The sequence below is a fragment of the Denticeps clupeoides genome, chromosome 1 (genome assembly GCF_900700375.1).
Source record: "Denticeps clupeoides chromosome 1, fDenClu1.1, whole genome shotgun sequence".
NCBI lineage: Eukaryota > Metazoa > Chordata > Actinopteri > Clupeiformes > Denticipitidae > Denticeps > Denticeps clupeoides.
In genome coordinates this window covers 17881398-17901536 of record NC_041707.1, presented here as the reverse complement: position 1 = coordinate 17901536, position 20139 = coordinate 17881398, and the positions used below count along the sequence as shown (strand labels likewise).

At 42.4% G+C, this 20139-nt stretch overlaps 1 protein-coding gene across 1 annotated transcript; it reads left to right on the top strand.

The window, feature by feature from the left end:
• Window positions 1–208: 208 nt before the first annotated feature.
• Window positions 209–19835, top strand: LOC114798545 (rabphilin-3A-like). Its single transcript, XM_028994344.1, has 12 exons — window positions 209–267; window positions 389–499; window positions 582–829; window positions 11758–11818; window positions 12150–12246; window positions 16281–16390; window positions 16482–16608; window positions 17414–17470; window positions 17562–17716; window positions 18128–18209; window positions 18318–18414; window positions 19117–19835. The coding sequence occupies exons 1-12, from the start codon at window positions 209–211 to the stop codon at window positions 19245–19247; spliced, it is 1335 nt and encodes a 444-aa protein (XP_028850177.1). The 3' UTR covers window positions 19248–19835.
• The last annotated feature ends 304 nt before the right edge of the window (window positions 19836–20139 follow it).

The window sequence follows — 20139 nt, the reverse complement described above, 5'->3', positions numbered from 1 at the left end:
CCTGTGAAGCAGCATGCAGACATCTTTGCTGCATTAATGTGGACATTGTGTTTGTTTATGTTCCTGGCCTAGTGCCTCACGCCTGTGAGTTAGTTTCCATTTGTATCCTGTTTCCTTTGTTTTGGCTCTCCTGGAAGTGGAACGATCTGCAGGTGAGTTGGCAGGGCGACGAGGAGGCCAATGACAGTGGCGAGGAATCGGTGTGGGCATGGAGGACGTCTCCCCCACCATGTTCGAGATGTCGGGCGAGGACCTCTGCGTCCTGCTGTGAAGCCTCCCTGTTGATGCGGATGACACAGACAGCAACGAGAGTGAGGACAACGCGAGCTGGTGTCTGAACAGTGTAGGGTCTGTACCTCCCACAGTGCCCTTCCTGAATTGTCGCCAGTGTGGTGTGGGCCCTGGTGCATGAAGATGGTGAGAGCGAGGAGGAGTTTTGCGATCCGGTGGAGTGCTGGACAAAGCATGCGATAGATTGTTGCCAGCCAGATGCTGCGATGTCGGTCCTGCTTTGAGGTAACCCCGCCTCTCCTGCGTTAATCGTAAACTCATTCTCCTTCTGCACTGATGTTCCCCCGCAGGCAACAGCACTGTATCAGCACTCCAGCCCACAGCAGAGAACATCACCCCCTCCTGGCAACCTGCTCCTTGCTCACGCCTACCACCACCACTCGAGAGGAGTCCACAGGGGTCGCCTACTACCACCATTGCACGCCCACAATCGTCAGTAGCGCAGCATCCTGCCCTCTGCCTGGTCACTGCAGTCGTGCCATGCCATCTTCAGCATCCTATGACTGCTCCCTGTACTTCAACCACTCTAAGCGGGCCGGTAGAGCTTTTTCCGGGTGTCCACCACACTCACGCCACAGCCTGCAGTGTCTGATCAGCCATTACCCTGCAGGAGAACACAGACACACCAGACATATGTCAGGTGTCCCGTGGAGCAGGAGCCGCTGCTATGTCACATGACAGGACAGCATCCGGAGGTTCCGGGTCCTTCAGTGCCAGGGAGGACCACCAACTACAGCAGTCCCGGAGCCCTGTGGTTGTCGCTGCCATCAGAGCTGCACCCTTGAGTGGAGGGTAGTATGATGTCCCAGGGCCACGGGTCCGTCACAGCAGATGCCCATGCGGCAGATTATGCAGTCCTGATCCATCCGTTTCCATCCGTTGTGCCGTTTTTTTTTTGTGTCACTAAATGACTCCCCTTTCCCAGATGTACCATCTGTGCGCTTCCTTCTCCCATCAGCCCTCAGTCGTGCCACCCATGATCACTTTACTTTTAATGAATTAATATGGTGATTATTTGACTTAATGAAAATGTTGATTGGGGGGTCAGGTTTGTGACAAATGCAGTTCTACTCTACAAGACTCCAGTGAAGACATAGTGGTGGCATTTCCTCCTGCTCATAGCAGTCTGCTACACATCAGCAGATCTTTTCTTGGTGTGGTGGGCTACTGCTGCTATATGTCTTGTAAAAAGCTGTTTCAGAGCCACCGTTATGACTTTATTGTCTTCTTTTGGACTTGATGTTTGGAAGATGAGTTCACTTTAGGGAGTGTTGGTGGGTTTCCCCTTTTTTCTGTCCTTTATATAGCAGCAGTCACAGTTTCTTCTTTTATTTCATTTGTTTATCATATTTTGTTATGATATAGTGAAGCTTTTACAAATACTTTTAAAGTGAATGTTGGAAATAAAAATCATTGTAATTTTCTTCTTTGAGTTCTTCATTGTGTTGCATTGTTTTAATGTATTGCTTACCCTATGACCACAACCTGACTGAGCGTTTGTAAAAGATGAGATAATTTTTTTCAAAAATCTTTCATTAATCCGAATTATTAAATAAAAACATTGATGTGGTTCTTCTCTATGCCATGCACAGATTAAAATATGACATTATAGAACTTATTGAACTCATTCTGACTAGATCAAGGTTTTTTTATTGAACAGAATAACAACATCCACTTTTGTTTAGGCAAAATGACCGAAGCGAGCGTGGCCAACAGGAGAAGAAATGTTAACTTTCGATAAAAAAGGGTTACAGTGGTCTGCTGAATCTCACAGACAAGTCTAACACATTATAGAACAGAAGACAACATTTTAAACAGAAATTTAACATAAGGGTTTGGAGTCAGCAAGATAGTAGCAGCACAGCATATAATGTGTGTGTGTTTTCACACCTGGGCTTCCGTAGCTCGGGAGCATAAACCCTCATACATGTGTCTGGGAGAGCTGGGAAACAGGGAACAGACTGTAACTTTGCTTACTGACTCTTATTCTTATATCACCTCTGCCAGCCCTTACTGTACAGCAGTACCCAACAGAAAGTGTTCAGGAAGGGACTATTTAAAAAGCGTAAATCGCACACATAATGCTGTCTAAAAAGTGAAAGTGTCTATAATGTTCATGTTGAAAAACTGGGTGTTGGTCTCTCCCAACTCTGTAAACTAAGGAAAGATCTCCTACAAGCAAAAGTCTGCAGATGGAGAACACGATTGTATTTCTGTTATTGTTGCACAATTTGTCTTAAACAAATGGTTGAGGTAAATCAATATTTGATCAGCATTTGTTCAAATGCATTAACAAAATTGCTTGCATCTTAGATAAACCATGGTTATATGGTTATGTTCTATATTATTGTCTTGACACAGTGCTACTTCTCTTTAAACAGAAGTTATTCAAAGAAAATATGTTCAGCAATTATGTTCCCTTATGTAACATAAAGCAGGACTGTATTTTTTAATATGACACCCTACAGACACAACAATGTGGTCATCAGCGAATGATGAGCTTAAGACCAGCAAATATATTAATCTGTATATTAATCTTTGATGTAGGAAAAACAAGAAGCTTGTTAATAAGGAGTTGTTGAACATTTTCACAGTTTTGGATACTTTGGGTTTTCTTTTCCATTTTTATTGTACCATACAATTCAGAATTTGGTGCTTCTGTTGCCAACTGTGCTTAAAATGTTTTATGGGGTGGTCTGAACACAGTTTGTACATTTATACCGCCTAAAAGTAGAATAAAAGTGCTGTATTATGCAAGGTAAAGACACTTTTACATTTTCAGTACTTTTTCCACAATTGATAATTCTTATATAATGATAAATTCAATCATATACTTTAGCATATTAACATTTAACACTTTTTGTAGAATTGTATGCTCTATGATTTCTTATGAACATTGGAACAATTCTGTCGAACCCTAAATATAGCCCTCCACTGATTTGACCCAAAATATTACAGTTACAACAAACCCACTGGGCTACCTGCACCACTGACTAAATGTGAATTAAATACGTCAATGGAATCTTTAATCCAGTGTGATTATTCTGCCTTGTGCAGGCAGTAAGTTGGCCTATAGCTCCCTCTAGTGGCTGTCTCGTAATATTATTTTTGGTTACTCTGAAAACGGGAGAATAAGAACTTAGATGGCGGAACATAGTGCCGAAGCATTCCCGTATTGAGCAAGAATGTTGTTGCTTTGGACAAGATTTGTCTGTAAGTATTGGTTATGACGAGATAAGCACTTTCTTTTTGTTTTGTGTTTACGATATAATTATTTGTATATTAGTAGCGTTAGAAATGTGTATTTTGTATTAGTTTGCTGTGCGCATGTAACGAGCTAATTTGCTATGTTATTTAGCTGATCGTCACATTTGTATTTTTTCAGTTTTACGATGGTCATAGAGAAGGCAATGGTCAGAGGCCATTCTTCAATAAATCAGCACAGAAAAGCAAATACAAGTCTGTTTATTGGAGCATCGTTATCTCGCTGTCTAGCTGGTGGAGACTAGAAAACCCAGAGCGAGGGCAGCATAGTAAAAAGACAACTAGCGCAACGAGCACAACCAGGAGGAGATATCCAGCACACCAACCATGAGCCTACGATCGGGGAATCAATATGGCTTGGCTTTTCTAGAAGAGGAAAAAACACAAGACCAAATGGAAACAGAACAATTGGATAACGCGAGTAACACAGACACACAGTCAAGGTCTTCTCGCTCGCATGCATCCAAACGTTCCACAACAAGTTCTGCAGCACTAAAAGCACGGGCAAAGGCAGTAGCTGCACGTGCACAGTTAGCATATTCAGAAAAAGAAGCAGCCATAATGAAACAGAAAACAGAACTTGAGGCTCATTTACATGTTTTGAGTTGTGAAAAAGCTGTTGCAGTTGCTGAAGCTGAGGCTGCAGTTTATGAAGAGGAGGAGGCTCTCTCAAAAAGTGTACTGAGTCGGGATATAGAGGGAACACCTGTCGGTCCAGTACAACGCACAGCAGAGTACGTACAAAAACATTCAGACATTTGCTATGAAGGATTCGCATTGCAAGTTGATCCATCCACCCGTCACAAAGCTGCGCATGAGCAAACTGAAAAGGATATGTACACAGTAATGAAAAATAACAGCTCTCACACGGCAGAGAAGGTCGGGATCAAAGTGGAGGACCAAACACAGCAGAAAGGGAGACTGAATCCCCCCAAACTGTATCCGTACGACACTTTTCACACATCAGCAGACACAGGGTGTACAGGACATTACAAGGTACTTGACACGGAGAGAAATGTTAAGTACAGGACCCTTGCAGTTTGATGACCAACCAGAGAACTACTGGGCATGGAAGGCGTCATTACAAAATGCTATTAAAGATTTGCAGGTTACACCTCAAGAAGAGTTAGATGTTATGATTAAGTGGCTTGGAGTTGAGTCTGGTCAGCAGGCCAAAAGAGTTCGCTCAGCACACGTGTTCAACCCAGCAGCAGCTCTCGACCTTGTGTGGCAAAGACTCGAAGAATGTTACGGATCTCCTGAGGTAGTGGAAAATGCACTGCTAAAAAAGATTGATCAGTTTCCTAAACTCAACAGCAAAGACAACACAAAGTTAAGAGAGTTGGGTGACGTTTTGCAGGAAATTGAATGTGCAAAAGATGGAGGATACCTACCGGGACTTTCGTATTTGGACACGGCTCGCGGAGTCAACCCCATTGTGGACAAATTACCATATGGATTACAGGAAAAATGGATTGCAACAGGAGCAAAGTACAAGGAGGAATACAGAGTCGCCTTTCCCCCTTTCAGCACCTTTTCAAAGTTTGTAAGACAACAAGCCAAAATAAGAAATGACCCAAGTTTTGTCATCATACCTCCTGCTAACACCAACTTCAGAAGAGAGAAAAGCTTTAAAGACAGCAACAGGCAAGTGATTAATGTACACAAAACAGACATCCCTACGGAAGCTAGTGGAGCTCAAAATAGGTACAGTGTGTCACGTCCATGCGGGCATGACGCGGTGGGTGAACGGAGAGGAGGACGAGGAGTGACGAGGAATGAAGGACGCTTTCACCTGACATCACGGAACAGGGGTTTAATTAGTGAATCACAGGACAGGGGAGACATCCGAGACATAGACACTGGTGAACATGGAACATAACTTCAAAGACCTGACAGCGGACAGAAACGAACAGGGCAGCTTTATACAATTAACACAGGTGAAAACGATTAGGGAACATTACACAGGACAACAATGAAACGATCCGGACCAGAGTAACCCCCATTTCGGACCGGATCCTGACACAGTGTGCTTACAGAGAGTCCAGACAAGTTGTGCCCTATACATAAGAAGCCTCATCCACTTAAGAAGTGTAAAAGCTTCAGAGCAAAACCCATGGACGAGCGTAAGACATTTTTAAAGGACAACAGAATTTGTTTTAAATGTTGTGGCTCTACTCAGCATTTAGCAAGGGATTGCAGGGTGCAAATAAAATGCACGGAGTGTGGCAGCGACAGACACTTGGCAGTGCTGCATCCAGGTCCACCCCCTGCTCCAGTTGAGAGTTCTGAGGCCAATAAAGAGGATGGTGGGGAGACACAGGATAATTTGAATGTCTCAGTCATTTCTAAATGCACAGAAATATGTGGTGATGCAGATAGACCACATTCCTGCTCAAAAATAAGCCCTGTGTTAGTCTATCCAGACGGCAAAAGAGAACAGGCAAAAAAGATGTACGCAGTGCTTGATGAACAAAGTAACAAGTCACTAGCTAAGTCTCAGTTTTTTGAGCTTTTCAATATGAAGACATACTCAAGCACCTACAAACTCAGAACATGCTCAGGAATGTCGGATAATTTTGGAAGAACAGCATCTAACTTTGTGATTGAGTCAGTAGACGGCAGAGTTAAGCTCCCACTTCCAAATCTGATCGAATGTGACATGATTCCAGATGACAGAACAGAGATCCCATCTCCACAAGTTGCTATGAAGTTTCCACACTTGCAGAAGATAGATGAAAAGGTACCTCCTGTAGAAGAACAAGTACCTATTCTATTGCTCTTGGGAAGAGACATTATACAGGTACACAAGGTGAGAGAGAAAATCAATGGGCCACACAACATGCCTTACGCACAGCGTCTAGATTTAGGCTGGGTTATAGTTGGGGAAGTCTGCATGGGGAAGATGCATAAACCAACTAATGTGAAGGTTCTCAAAACACATGTTCTTCAGAACGGCCGTGCTTCTTATCTCTGCCCATGCCCTAACACGTTCCAGATCGAGGAGTCAGGTGGTTACAAATACCAGTGTAGTACCACATCTACCCCTCAAAACAACGCTAACCAACTTGGAGAAATGGTTTTTCACACAACAACAGATGATGACAAACCGGCTCTGTCAGCAGACGACAAGGACTTCATTGATATTATGGAAAAGGAAGTGTATCAAAACGAAGGTAATAGCTGGGTGGCACCTTTGCCATTTCGCTGTCCGAGACCACAGCTTCCAAGTAACAGAATGCAAGCACTTAAACGCCTCCAGTGCCTCAGAAAAACACTGGATCGCAACCCAGAAATGACAAGACAGTACATAGAGTTCATTCAAAACATGCTGGACAATGACCATGCGGAGCTCGCACCTCCTTTGGACTCAGACAAAGAACACTGGTACTTACCATCCTTCGGTGTGTACCACCCTCAGAAACCAGACCAGTTGAGAGTTGTGTTTGACTCAAGTGCAGAGTTTGAAGGACATTCCCTTAACAAGGTATTGTTAAGTGGACCCGACTTAAACAATACACTACTAGGTGTCCTTATGCGTTTCAGGAAGGAGCCTGTAGCGTTTTCAGCTGATGTACAGCAAATGTTTTATTGTTTTGAAGTGAGAAAGGATCATAGGGACTATTTAAGATTCCTTTGGTATGAAGACAATGATCCTAAGAAAGGCATTTGTGACTATAGGATGAAGGTTCATGTGTTTGGAAACAGCCCCTCTCCAGCTGTAGCTATTCACTGCATGAGGCGTGCTGCAGTCGAGGGAGAAAAGGAGCATGGACATGATGCAAAGCAGTTTGTCATGCGACACTTTTATGTGGACGATGGCCTTGCGTCCACAGAAACAGCAGAAGAAGCTATCAAGGTCCTCACAAGTGCGCAAAGCATGCTGGCGCAATCAAACCTAAAGCTACACAAAATAGCTTCTAATGACCATAAAGTAGTGGAAGCATTTCCTGCTGCAGAGAGAGCAAAGGATCTAAAAGACTTGGATGTAGAAAAGGACAACATACCCTTGCAAAGGAGTTTAGGGGTACTGTGGAACCTTGAAAATGACTGCTTTACCTTCCATGTCACTACTGAACAAAAACCATTCACCAGGAGAGGTGTCTTGGCCATTGTGAACAGTTTATACGATCCTCTAGGTTTCGTGTCACCCATCACAATGCAGGGAAAAGCTCTTCTCCGTGAACTATCTACAGGGCAAGAGGACTGGGATGAACCTCTTCCTGTGGATAGAGAAGAGGAATGGAACAAATGGAGGGACTCATTGAAGGATCTTGAGCAGCTACAGATACCAAGGTGTTATCTTCCATTCTCACAGGCTACTGCAGTGAAAAAGGAGCTGTGCATATTTTCAGATGCCTCCACCATGGCCATAGGAGCAGTGGCATATCTGAGAGCTCTCGAAAGTGAAGGTCAGTGTCATACAGGTTTTATCATGGGCAAGTCCAAAGTAGCCCCCCGACCTGCCCACACTGTCCCTAGATTAGAGTTATGTGCAGCGGTTTTAGCTGTAGAGATGTACGAGCGGATCAGAGATGAGATGGACATTGAACTGGATACTGTTAGATTTTTCACGGATAGTAAAATCGTCCTTGGTTATATACACAACAACACAAGAAGGTTCTACACTTACGTTGCTAACCGAGTGAGCAGAATCAGAAAGACCACACATCCAGCACAGTGGGTTTACATACCTACAAGCGACAATCCAGCGGACAAAGCTACCAGACCGATTGCGGCTTCCACATTAGCTTCCACCAACTGGTTCAGTGGTCCTTCTTTTTTGACGCAACATGACACAGAGACATCTTACTGTGACACCTTTGCTCTGATCGACCCTGGCATAGACGCAGAGATCAGACCAGCTAGAGCCATGTCGTTTTGAAAGATTCTCTCAATGGATGAGATTATGCAACACTATTGCATCACTAAAACGTGTGGCGGCATCATTCAAGAAAACAGACACAGAAAGTAAAGGTTGGAAGTGTTTTAATAATACTAACACAGTAGATGAAGTGTCTAAAGCTGCTAAGTTTATCATTCACACAGTACAAAATGAAACATTCAAAGACGAGTACAGATGCATAAACGCAGACCAGCCACTTCCAAAACAAAGTTGTCTCAGGAAGTTAAATCCTGTCATTGATGACGAAGGACTCCTCAGAATAGGAGGGCGCTTGGTACTTGCTAACCTAACTAAAGATGAGAAACATCCACTCATCATCCCTAATGCTCATCATGTAGCTGTCCTTCTTGTTAGATACTATCATGACAAGGTGGCGCATCAGGGGCGTCATATAACAGAAGGAGCGCTCAGAGCAGCTGGATTTTGGATTATCGGCAGTAAACGTCTTGTCTCTTCTGTCATTTTCAAGTGTGTTCTCTGTCGAAAACTTAGAGGACAATTGCAGACACAAAAAATGGCAGATTTACCTGTTGACCGGCTGTTACCCATGCCACCATTCACAAGTGTAGGGCTGGACGTCTTTGGTCCCTGGACAGTTACTACACGTCGTACTAGAGGAGGAACTGCAGACAGTAAACGCTGGGCTGTACTTTTCACCTGCATGTCTACAAGAGCTGTACTCATTGAGCTCATTGAATCAATGTCAACATCCAGCTTTATTAATGCTCTAAGAAGGTTTTTCAGCATTCGTGGTCCAGCTCAAATACTCCGTTCTGATAGAGGAACAAATTTTGTTGGAGCATGCAATGAGCTGAAAATTGATTACCAGGACACAGGACTAAACTCTTACCTACAGGAGAAAGGATGCACATGGCTGTTTAACTCCCCACATTCCTCACATATGGGTGGATCATGGGAGAGACTCATTGGGGTTGCTAGGCGCATCCTCGATGGAATTCTTTTGAAAGCTGCACACATTCAACTCACACATGAAGTGTTGAGTACATTCATGGCGGAAGTAATGGCAATTTTGAATGCAAGACCACTCGTACCAGTGTCAACAGACCCAGACAATCCAAACCTCCTAACTCCAGCAATGCTTCTTACCCAAAAGACTAATGCAGTATCTGCACCAACAGGAAGCTTTGCACCTCCAGACCTCTACACAAAGCAATGGAAGCAAGTGCAGTGTCTGGCAGACTCTTTTTGGAAACAGTGGAAAAGTGAATACCTTTTGACTTTACAGCAAAGAAGAAAATGGACTGATGATAAGCCAAACATAAATGTTGGTGACATTGTGTTATTGAAAGATGCTCTCACACATAGAAATGACTGGTCTATGGGAAAGGTTGTGAGAACCTTTGAGAGCAAGGACAATAAGGTTCGAAAAGCAGAAGTGAAGGTTGTTAAAGACGGCAATGTAAAAGTGTTTTTGAGACCCATTGCTGATATGGTTTTGCTTTTAGCAGATGATAAATAAGGTTACTAGACCTGTACACTGTTTTAACTGTTCAAATGTTCATGTAAAAGGTTACATTTAAGTAGCACAATTATATTGTACTAGGTGGGGAGTATTCTGCCTTGTGCAGGCAGTAAGTTGGCCTATAGCTCCCTCTAGTGGCTGTCTCGTAATATTATTTTTGGTTACTCTGAAAACGGGAGAATAAGAACTTAGATGGCGGAACATAGTGCCGAAGCATTCCCGTATTGAGCAAGAATGTTGTTGCTTTGGACAAGATTTGTCTGTAAGTATTGGTTATGACGAGATAAGCAATTTCTTTTTGTTTTGTTAGAAATGTGTATTTTGTATTAGTTTGCTGTGCGCATGTAACGAGCTAATTTGCTATGTTATTTAGCTGATCGTCACATTTGTATTTTTTCAGTTTTACGATGGTCATAGAGAAGGCAATGGTCAGAGGCCATTCTTCAATAAATCAGCACAGAAAAGCAAATACAAGTCTGTTTATTGGAGCATTGTTATCTCGCTGTCTAGCTGGTGGAGACTAGAAAACCCAGAGCGAGGGCAGCATAGTGATCATCTATGAATTCAATATAATTGAAAATGTAATGTAGAAGAGGAATTGAACTATAATAATGTAACAAAAAATCTGAGGTAAACATATTGGTGATTGACAGCTGTCACAAACCCCACTTCCTCATTGAAGTGAGGAGGATGACTGGAAGTTACAGTGTTGCTGGGATCCATTATCAGAAGTTTGCGGTTTGAATATGAAAATATTTTATTATATCTTTCCTTGGTAAAACACTGAAGATGTGACGCTGTAAATGTAAAGTAAACAATGTACAGCTTGTCAGTTTGCTCCGCCCTCAAAATAACACACAGACTACAATGTCCAAACTGCTTGCAACAAAAGTGATTACGCCCCTAAGTGAAAATGTACACTTATTTGCACACCTTCACCCTACCTGTTACATATATTTTGTTTAATGTTAAAGACATAAAAGTGTAATATTTTGTTATGTTTGTAATATTTGGTTCATTGTATACTTGCAATACTGTGGTCTGTAGCAGTCGCTAAAGCATTTCACTGCATATCATACCATGTATGTGTCACTGTTGTTATCATACCATGTATGTGTCACTGCATATCATACCATGTATGTGTCACATGACTGTTGTCATGTGAAATCTTCCCTAATCGTTTTCACCTGTGTTAATTGTATAAAGCTGCCCTGTTCGTTTCTGTTCTCCGTCAGGTCTTTAAAGTTATGTTCCATGTTCACCAGTGTCAACGTCTCGGATGTCTCCCCTGTCTTGTGCCATTAAACCCCGGTTTCGTGATGTCAGGTGATTGCGTCCTTCATTCCTTGTCTTCTCGTCACTCTTCGTCCTCCTCTCCGTACACCTGCCTCGTCATGAACTTGACAGTATGATTATATATGTGACAAATAAAATTAGAATTAGAATATAATGACATTTTTCCTGACAGAAGCAGTAAATAGGTATTTTATTAGAAATGTATTCTTGAACAGATCATTTGTAAATAGTTTTAGCTGTGATGTGATGTGACCGGCCAGTTTCTACCTTGTGTTATTTTGAGCTTTTATGCCCTAAATGATTGTTTTCTGATTAGGGTCTGACCCATTGCTGTAATCTAGTTTTCCTTTAGTGACTCTTTTGTAATTGACTTTCGGTGTGAACACAGTGGCCTATTTTTGCTCTTATTAAACTGGATTTCCAATACATATAAAGTTTGAGGAGATTTGACACACCATGGAACTCCCATTGTGTTTTCCATTGTAAATGTTTTGGATCATCTCTGTGCTTCTTTCAGCCACTTTGGGAGCTCTGGAGTTCAGCCTTCTGTATGACCAGGACAACAGCAGCCTTCACTGAAGGAAAAGTAAGAGAGCAGGAACAATATTCATGCAAAAAGCATACATTCTTATGTTTACTATGACATTAGTTTATTTGTTTGTTTATTTATTTGTTTGTTTATTGAACCCATTTTGTGCCATCACTGCTGTGGGATATACTTTATATATTGATCTCATTAAATCTTACAATTGTAGATTTATAGATTATAAATTATTAATAGATTGTCATTGTAAATGTCATGCCACATCGGTGAGGGATGAAGAGACCCGTGCGTGCCATGTTAAACATAAAGGGGTTTTAATAATGTAAACAGAAATAAGGCGTGAAAAAGCACATACAAACCCAATTTAAACTGGTGCTCCATCTGCAGGGTCTGAAGCCGATGGACTCCAATGGTCTGGCTGACCCCTACGTCAAACTGCACCTGCTGCCTGGAGCCAGCAAGGTAACTACAGTTAACCAGTCCTGAGGGAGAAAGAGAGTGACAGAGGCTGCATTTGGTGCCACCTGGTGGACGTGGGGACTCAACGCAGGGCTGTTTAGGAAATTTCCATTATATTTACAGCATTTGACAGGTGCTGTGATGGCTTTTGCTTTGAAGTCACTATCAGTGAAAATCTCATCAGTCAAATCTTTTTTTCCATATATAGCATGTAGAATAAGAACAAAAAGGAAGACTTTTTAATGGGTGTTTAGCCTTTGTTTAAAGCCCCCAGTCACTGCTTGAACATCTAGGGGAAGTTCATTCCACCACCTACAGAGGGTACGGAAAGTATTCAGACCCTCTTAAATTTTTCACTCTTTGTTATATTCACCAAAAACGTAAATTATGGCTCCCTCGCTTATCCCATGTGCAGTGTGTGAAATGTACAGCTTGACGAACTCCGTCAGTAGTGAGGATTTCACCTGTGGGAAGTGTAGGAGACTAGTTGAAATGGCGGAGAAAAAACCGAGCTAGAGGAGCGCATCCGAAATTTATATTTAATTAGGGAAACAGAAGTCTTAATTGACTCCTTTCTAGTTCCGGACGCGCACCAGCCCAGTCAGCCGGTGAGTGTGTCTACCCCGGCGCCGGTACCAGTAGCGCCCTCCGGACAGCAGGGCACTTGGGTGACGGCTCGGCGTAAATCACGCAAGCGAGCTTCCCGCCAAGCTCCCCCACCACCTGGGCACCACACACCGGTCCGCGTTCAGAACCGCTTCTCCCCCCTCAGCGAGGCATCCGCTGGGTCCTACAGTCCACCGGCTCTCGTCATTGGCGACTCTATAGTTAGAAACGTGAGGATAGCGGCACCAGCGAATAAAACCCTGTAACCGCAGGTACTCCAGTATAGCGATTCACGTCGGCGCTACGACGTCCGGCTACGCCAGTCGGAAATAACTAAAGATACTTTTATAGAGATGCTTGAACTGGCTAAAACGATGTCGGATAAAGTAACATGCTCTGGCCCATTACCGCAGTTTCGGCGTAGCGACGAGATCTGTAGCTGCTCCTCGACATAAATCGCTGGTTGTCGGAGTGGTGTCCAAAAAATAAAGTGGGTTTTATTAATAACTGGCCAACATTTAGGGGGAAGCCTGGTCTTTTTGGGCGAGACGGCATCCACCCCAACTGGGCGGGCGCCACTCAGTTGTCTTAAAAATTTAGCTCATAGTCTTAGAACCAAAAAACAAAACTGACTCGCCAGAGCCGAGACCAGGCAGCAGACAGACCGGCTAAACCGAGTGTCTGCCATCTGCGTAGAGTCGCCACCCAGCGTGTACAATATTGTCACTGTGTCTTTACCTCGCTCTATTAAAACAAGAGATTCTACAAGAAACATTAATAATAAAACTCAATAATATGCTGACACTGTGTCTGTTCCACGGGCTGGGCGGGGTGTCTGTTTCAGGAACATACTACCCGTTACTATCACTCCTTCTGAACGTACCACCAGCACCCCCGATTTAATAATAGGATTATTAAATGTTAGATCTCTCACACCTAAAACGCTCATTGTCAATGAAATTATTACAGATCAGGGGTTCGATGTGCTGTGCCTGACCGAAACTTGGTTAAAACAAAACGAATTTGTAGCAAATAACACCCGATATTATAAATTCTACCCTCAAAATTGTTAACTCGTCGCTTAGTATCGGCCACGTACCAAGTTCGTTCAAGGTAGCAGTCATTAGACCCCTGATTAAAAAGCCTGATCTTGATCGCAATCAAATTATAGACCGATATCCAACCTCCCGTTTATATCAAAAATCTTGGAAAAAGTCGTAGCCCAGCAGCTGAGCACATGCCTAGACTGTAACAATATCCATGAAGTATATCAATCGGGATTTAGATCTCATCATAGCACTGAGACAGCACTGGTTAAAGTGACCTGCTGTTGGCCTCTGATCAGGGACGCATCTCGCTGCTTGTCCTGCTTGATCTGAGTGCAGCGTTTGACACTATTGATCACGCTATTCTCCTTGCCAGGTTAGAGAATTTTGTTGGGATTAAGGGAACAGCCCTTGAATGGTTCAGATCATATTTGACCAACCGATATCAGTTTGTGGACATCAATGGTGTTTCGTCTTCACATAGTAAAGTAGAGTTTGGTGTTCCACAAGGTTCTGTCCGTTACTTTTTTCGCTATACATGTTACCTTTAGGTGACGTCATCCGCAAACACGGTATTAGCTTTCGTTGCTATGCTGACGACACACAGCTGTATCTGTCAGCAATGCCAGATCAGAGGCAGCAGCTGAACAAAATAGAGAATTGTCTGAAGGACATTAGACAGTGGATGCTCACCAACTTTCTCCTGTTAAACCCTGACAGGACAGAAGCGCTTGTACTTGGGCCTCAAGCAGCCAGGCATAAGATGGCTGACTACATCATAACCCTGGATAGCCTTTCTATCTCACCAAGTATTGAAGTAAAGGATCTAGGTGTCATCATTGATGCAGGTCTCTCATTCAATTTGCACGTAGATAATGTTACTAGGATAGCATTCTTTCACCTTAGAAATATTGCAAAAATAAGAAATATCATTTCAATGCATGATGCAGAAAAGTTGGTCCATGCATTTATTACATCAAGGTTAGATTACTGCAATGCATTACTGTCTGGATGCTCTAGTAGGTGCATGAGTAAACTCCAGCTAGTTCAGAATGCTGCAGCCAGAGTTCTAACTAGAACTAGGAAATTTGACCACATCACCCCAGTCTTACAATCACTGCACTGGTTACCCATCAAATTTAGGATTGACTACAAAATCCTACTTTTGACCTATAAAGCTCTAAATGGTCCCGCCCCGCAATACCTGAGGGAACTTTTGGTTCTTTACGAACCGCCACGCCCCCTTCGATCAATGGGTGCGGGGGTCACTACTGGTACCAAAAGTACAGAAGGTCACAGCTGGGAGCAGATCCTTCTCCTGTAGAGCTCCGCAGTAGTGGAACGGCCTGCCTGTCAGTGTCCGGGACTCAGACACTATCTCAGTGTTTAAATCCAATCTCAAAACCTATCTGTTTTCTCTGGCTTTTTGTTAAAATCCTAGACCCTCATTTCACTTCACTTCCTGACAACTGCTAAACAAGGACATACCATGAAACAAACCAGAGGGTCACCACAGCCACCACCACCGCTTCAAGGATCTTCAAGTGGACCAGTAACATCATTATGGACACGTAATCTAGACCATGACACTGGACTACATTCTGGACTTCTCCAACCCTACAACTGTAGGACTTATTATTATATCATCCCCAACAGTGGTGGCCTAGCGGTTAAGGAAGCAGCCCTGTAATCAGAAGGTTGCTGGTTCGATTCCTGATCTGCCAAGGTGCCACTGAGGTACCACTGAGCAAAGCACCGTCCCCACACACTGCTCCCCGGGTGCTTGTCATGGCTGCCCACTGCTCACTCAGGGTGATGGGTTAAATGCAGAGGACAAATTTCACTGTGTGCATCGTGTGCTGTGCTGCTGTGTATCACATGTGACAATCACTTCACTTTAGATAACCCTGCACTGACACCATTTGCTGGCTCACTCTACCCTGGAAGGGGGTCCCTCTCTGTATCACTCCTTCCCAAGGTTTCTTCCTTTCTTTTTTTTTTCTCTCTCCTAGAGTTTTTTTTGTGTGGAGTTTTTCCTTGTGTGCAGAAGGGTCAAGTGTGGGGGGTGTCAACTGTAGGGCCTGTCAAAGCCCATTGAGACATACTGTATGTGATTTTGGGCTATATAAGAAATAAATGTTGTTGTTGTAGTTGTTGTCCTTTGCTCAATAGCACCTCATTGGCACCTTGGCGGATCAGGATTGGAACCGGCAACCTTCTGATTACGGGGCCACTTCCTTAACCGCTGCCCCGAAGGCCACCACAGCCAAATCATTGCAGATATATTTTTATAATCTTCTAATTTAGTGTGTTTATAGTTAAAGTTATGTTAAAGTTATGTTAAACTTTAAATTCCCAAATTATCACCAAATTATCCACTTGCAGTCATCCAAGCTACGCACAAAGACCCTACGCAACACCAGAAACCCCACCTGGAATGAGATTCTTGTGTATCACGGGATCACAGATGAGGACATGCAGCGTAAAACCCTGAGGTAGGGAGATCCGTGAGCTCGCTCTCAGGGTGGCTCAGGTGACAGGAGGTGTGGGGTGGGGCTGACTGTATCCCAAATGTCTCCACTGCAGGCTGTCTGTGTGCGATGAGGACAAGTTTGGACATAAGGAGTTCATCGGAGAAACCCGAGTCGCCCTTAAGAAGCTGAAGATGAACCAGAAGAAGAACTTCAATGTCTGTCTGGAGAGAGTGATTCCTGTGAGTCACCACTACACACAGCCAACAGATAGTGAATTATATGCAAACTAGCCATACCTTTAAACCTCAGAAGGTACCCACTAAGCTCACAACAGTAAAGCTAAAACTTTCAAATGTACAAGAACACACAAACACACAAGCACTGACTTCATGAACACACTTTCCTTAACCGTGTAGTGCTGTTACTCAGGGTCATGGCTGTTACTGGGGATTCAACCAGGGCAGGGTGCACACACACCAACACACCATCCAATCACACGCTCATACCTACAGTCAATATAGTCAACAATTCAATTAGTGTGCGTGCTTGTGGATGCCGAGAGGAAACCGGAGAACCTGAAGGAAACCAGCGTCAAAACAGGGGAAAGCATGAAAACTCCACAGCCTTGGAGGTGTCAGGTCACGCGCCAACCATGAATACATACTGTATATGTATTGAATATATTTTATTTTTTCATGTTTGTGTTGAGACTAGAGCTGTCCTCACCTGTCGACATCATCAATTGCGTTGCCACAAATTTAGAATTTATAAATAACTATATTAGTCAATTAATGTGGGATTACTTAATCCAACTGATTAAGAAAAAGGAAACGTTAGATTCATCGATGCACCGAAAAAATAATCACTAGATGAATCATTTAGAAAATAATCGTTTGGGACAGGCCTAGTTGAGACCCATAACCAAAATATAGATTTGAAACAAGTCAAATGAAATACATGCATATGGAGCATCTACTATGAAAATGAATGAGATAACCCGTTTACCCACTTTACCTTTCATAACTCTCATACTGTCTCTCTCAGACAAAGAGAACTGCTACAGCTGGTGGAGCACGAGGCATTGCTCTTTATGAGGATGAGGTACAAGGAGAATAAATGAATGATATATATATATACAGGTATTATACAGTAAAAAAAAAAAAATTCTTCCTTTCTTTTTTCTATTTATCAGTCTGTAAAAGATGGAGCAGATGTGGAGGAGAAGGGCCGGATCCTAATCTCTCTGACGTACAACTCTCAGCTGAGTCGGCTGATTGTTCGGGTTGTTCGCTGTGTTCACCTTGCTGCTATGGAGGCAAATGGGTATTCAGACCCCTTCGTCAAAATGTGAGTTATCATGCTCATTTATCCACTCTTACATGCATTTACACTTTCATTAATGCATCCTAACACATGTATTGATGAATGTGAGTACATTAATAGCTTTTTTCATATCAATGATTTTACCTGCATCACACAGGGAGTGTTCCTCTTTTATCTAAGCAAAATAGCTTCTGCAGTAACAGAGAGACGCACTGTTGGCCTCATTCCTAGCCAAACATAGACAATTGGTGCAACAATGTTCCTGGTGGGCAAATTTTTAAATTGCTTGAGAATAAGGCTGAGCTTTGAAAGTTCTCTCGATATAAGATCGATTATCTTGCAAAAACCTAAATGAATCCAGTAAATAACAATTTAAGGTGACTTAATATGCTTTTATCATAATTTATCATTTGCTGCCTGTGCTTCTATATACAGATGCCTGAAGCCTGACATGGGAAAGAAGGCTAAGAATAAGACACAGATCAAGAAGAAGACCTTGAACCCTGAGTTTAATGAGGTTAGAAGCTGCCATTGATGTATGTTTTTTATAAATGTATTTATTTAAATAAATGTAAATATATGAAATTTATTTAATTAATGAGGCCTACATGTGGCTATTTTACAGGAGTTTAGCTATGAAATTAAACATGCAGAACTGGCAAAGAAGACACTGGACATTTCAGTTTGGGACTACGACATTGGCAAATCTAATGACTACATTGTTGAGAACAGAGGCAGCACTCATTGCTTCTTTTTAATTGGCTGACCTGCTTGACCCCCTCTTGACATTTATTGAGTACATAAAGACATGGCATTCACACATGTTCTTTTCTCTAATTGCTTTTATTTGAATTGCTGTTTTTTTGTCTCTATGTTTTTATGATGATCAGGTTGCTATAATGATATTTTACTATATTCTTAAAAGGTTAACAAAGCTTAAGCTACACAAGATGATCTGAAAATATAAAATAACAGCACTTTCTATTTTTCCTTTTTTGTAAAAGGCAATAAATCTATATCATTTACAGTACATTATCAAGAACATTTATGCATTAAATACATTTTAAATAAACATTTACTTATGTACCCAGCATGAGCTTGTCACATATTTATGTGAAATCCTGCTTTCAACAGAGTGGTATTTATTTGGGACTACGACATTTTATTTCTCCAGAAAATGTCCCAAACAGACATTTTGCATAGGCTAAATAAAACAAAATGAATGCTCCATCTTGACCAAAGAACCAGCCACAAATGTATCATTTAGTAGTGATAGAGAGAATGTAAAGTAAGGATAACTGTAAGCATATGAAAAATATTATCAGAAATGTAATTCCTCAGTGTCTGTTAATACTGAATAACATAGAAGGAGATGAACATGTTTATCAAACACATCTTTTTCAATGCCTTCAACCCCTTGACAGGAGGTTGCCAGCTGGGCATCTCTGCTAAAGGAGAGCGTCTGAAGCATTGGTACGAGTGTCTGAAGAACAAAGACAAGAAGATTGAACGCTGGCACACCCTCCTCAACGAGAACCACGACACCAGTGATTAAGATTGCTGCTCTGCACCCACCCTGACTCACCACCGCCTCCCTATCTACAACCTGCCCTGCATGACAAAGAAGAGACAACTGTCCTATTCCAAAACTCTTTACATCTCCACCCACTCGCACTACAACTGTTTACAACTGCAGCCCAAGCCCCGACGTGTGTAAGTGAAAAAGAAAGCACACACTTCTACATGGTAGAATGACCTCAAGACTTTCTAGTGCTATTATATTGCAAGTTTCCATGAGAAAAACCAATGCATGATCTGGTGTTGTTCACGTTGTATAAGATTTGTTGAGATGCATACGATGACATCCATAGGTGCCAACTCTGTGGGTATGTTGGAGCCTGCAGCACCGATAATGGTTTACCTCAAGATCTAATAACTAGTCAGACTATGAAAAATATGTTTATGGAGATTCTTTATATTATTCTCCTTGACAGTATTCAGGTGGAAGGTCCAATATCTATGCCTTATTTCTGCAGAATAATAAAAACATGAAGAAGTTCGGTTACATTTTTGCATCTAAAACACTAAGACTAGATCTATACTTTCTAGATCTGTATTGTCAGTGTCAATGGCCACGCACCATGGACCCGTAAAAAAAAACATGCACCTTGAACATTTTTCCAGTTTTCTCAGTTTACAAGCAGATGTTTGTGAACTTGAAAATATTTATGGCACCATTGCGGTATTGCATCAAGAACGGTGTGGTATACCCATTTTGTATGAATAAAGTCAGCTTATTTAGGCATGCTGTATGACACGGTAATGCCCCCCAGCCCCCCAACAATAGTAGGCGCCTATGATGACATCTCTTCTTTTTATACCCTCCCCATAGTCCTTCAGTAGTCTAGTCTGAAATTAGTAGTGCTTTATAGTTCAACTCATGGTTG

Bases quoted from the DNA above. Each gene is read 5' to 3' on its own strand.
- LOC114798545 (XM_028994344.1), top strand. From the start codon at position 209: ATGGAGGACGTCTCCCCCACCATGTTCGAGATGTCGGGCGAGGACCTC. The intron at 12,247-16,280 runs GTAACTACAGTT...ATCCACTTGCAG, and splicing joins TGCTGCCTGGAGCCAGCAAG to TCATCCAAGCTACGCACAAA. The intron at 17,471-17,561 runs GTACAAGGAGAA...TCTATTTATCAG, and splicing joins TTGCTCTTTATGAGGATGAG to TCTGTAAAAGATGGAGCAGA.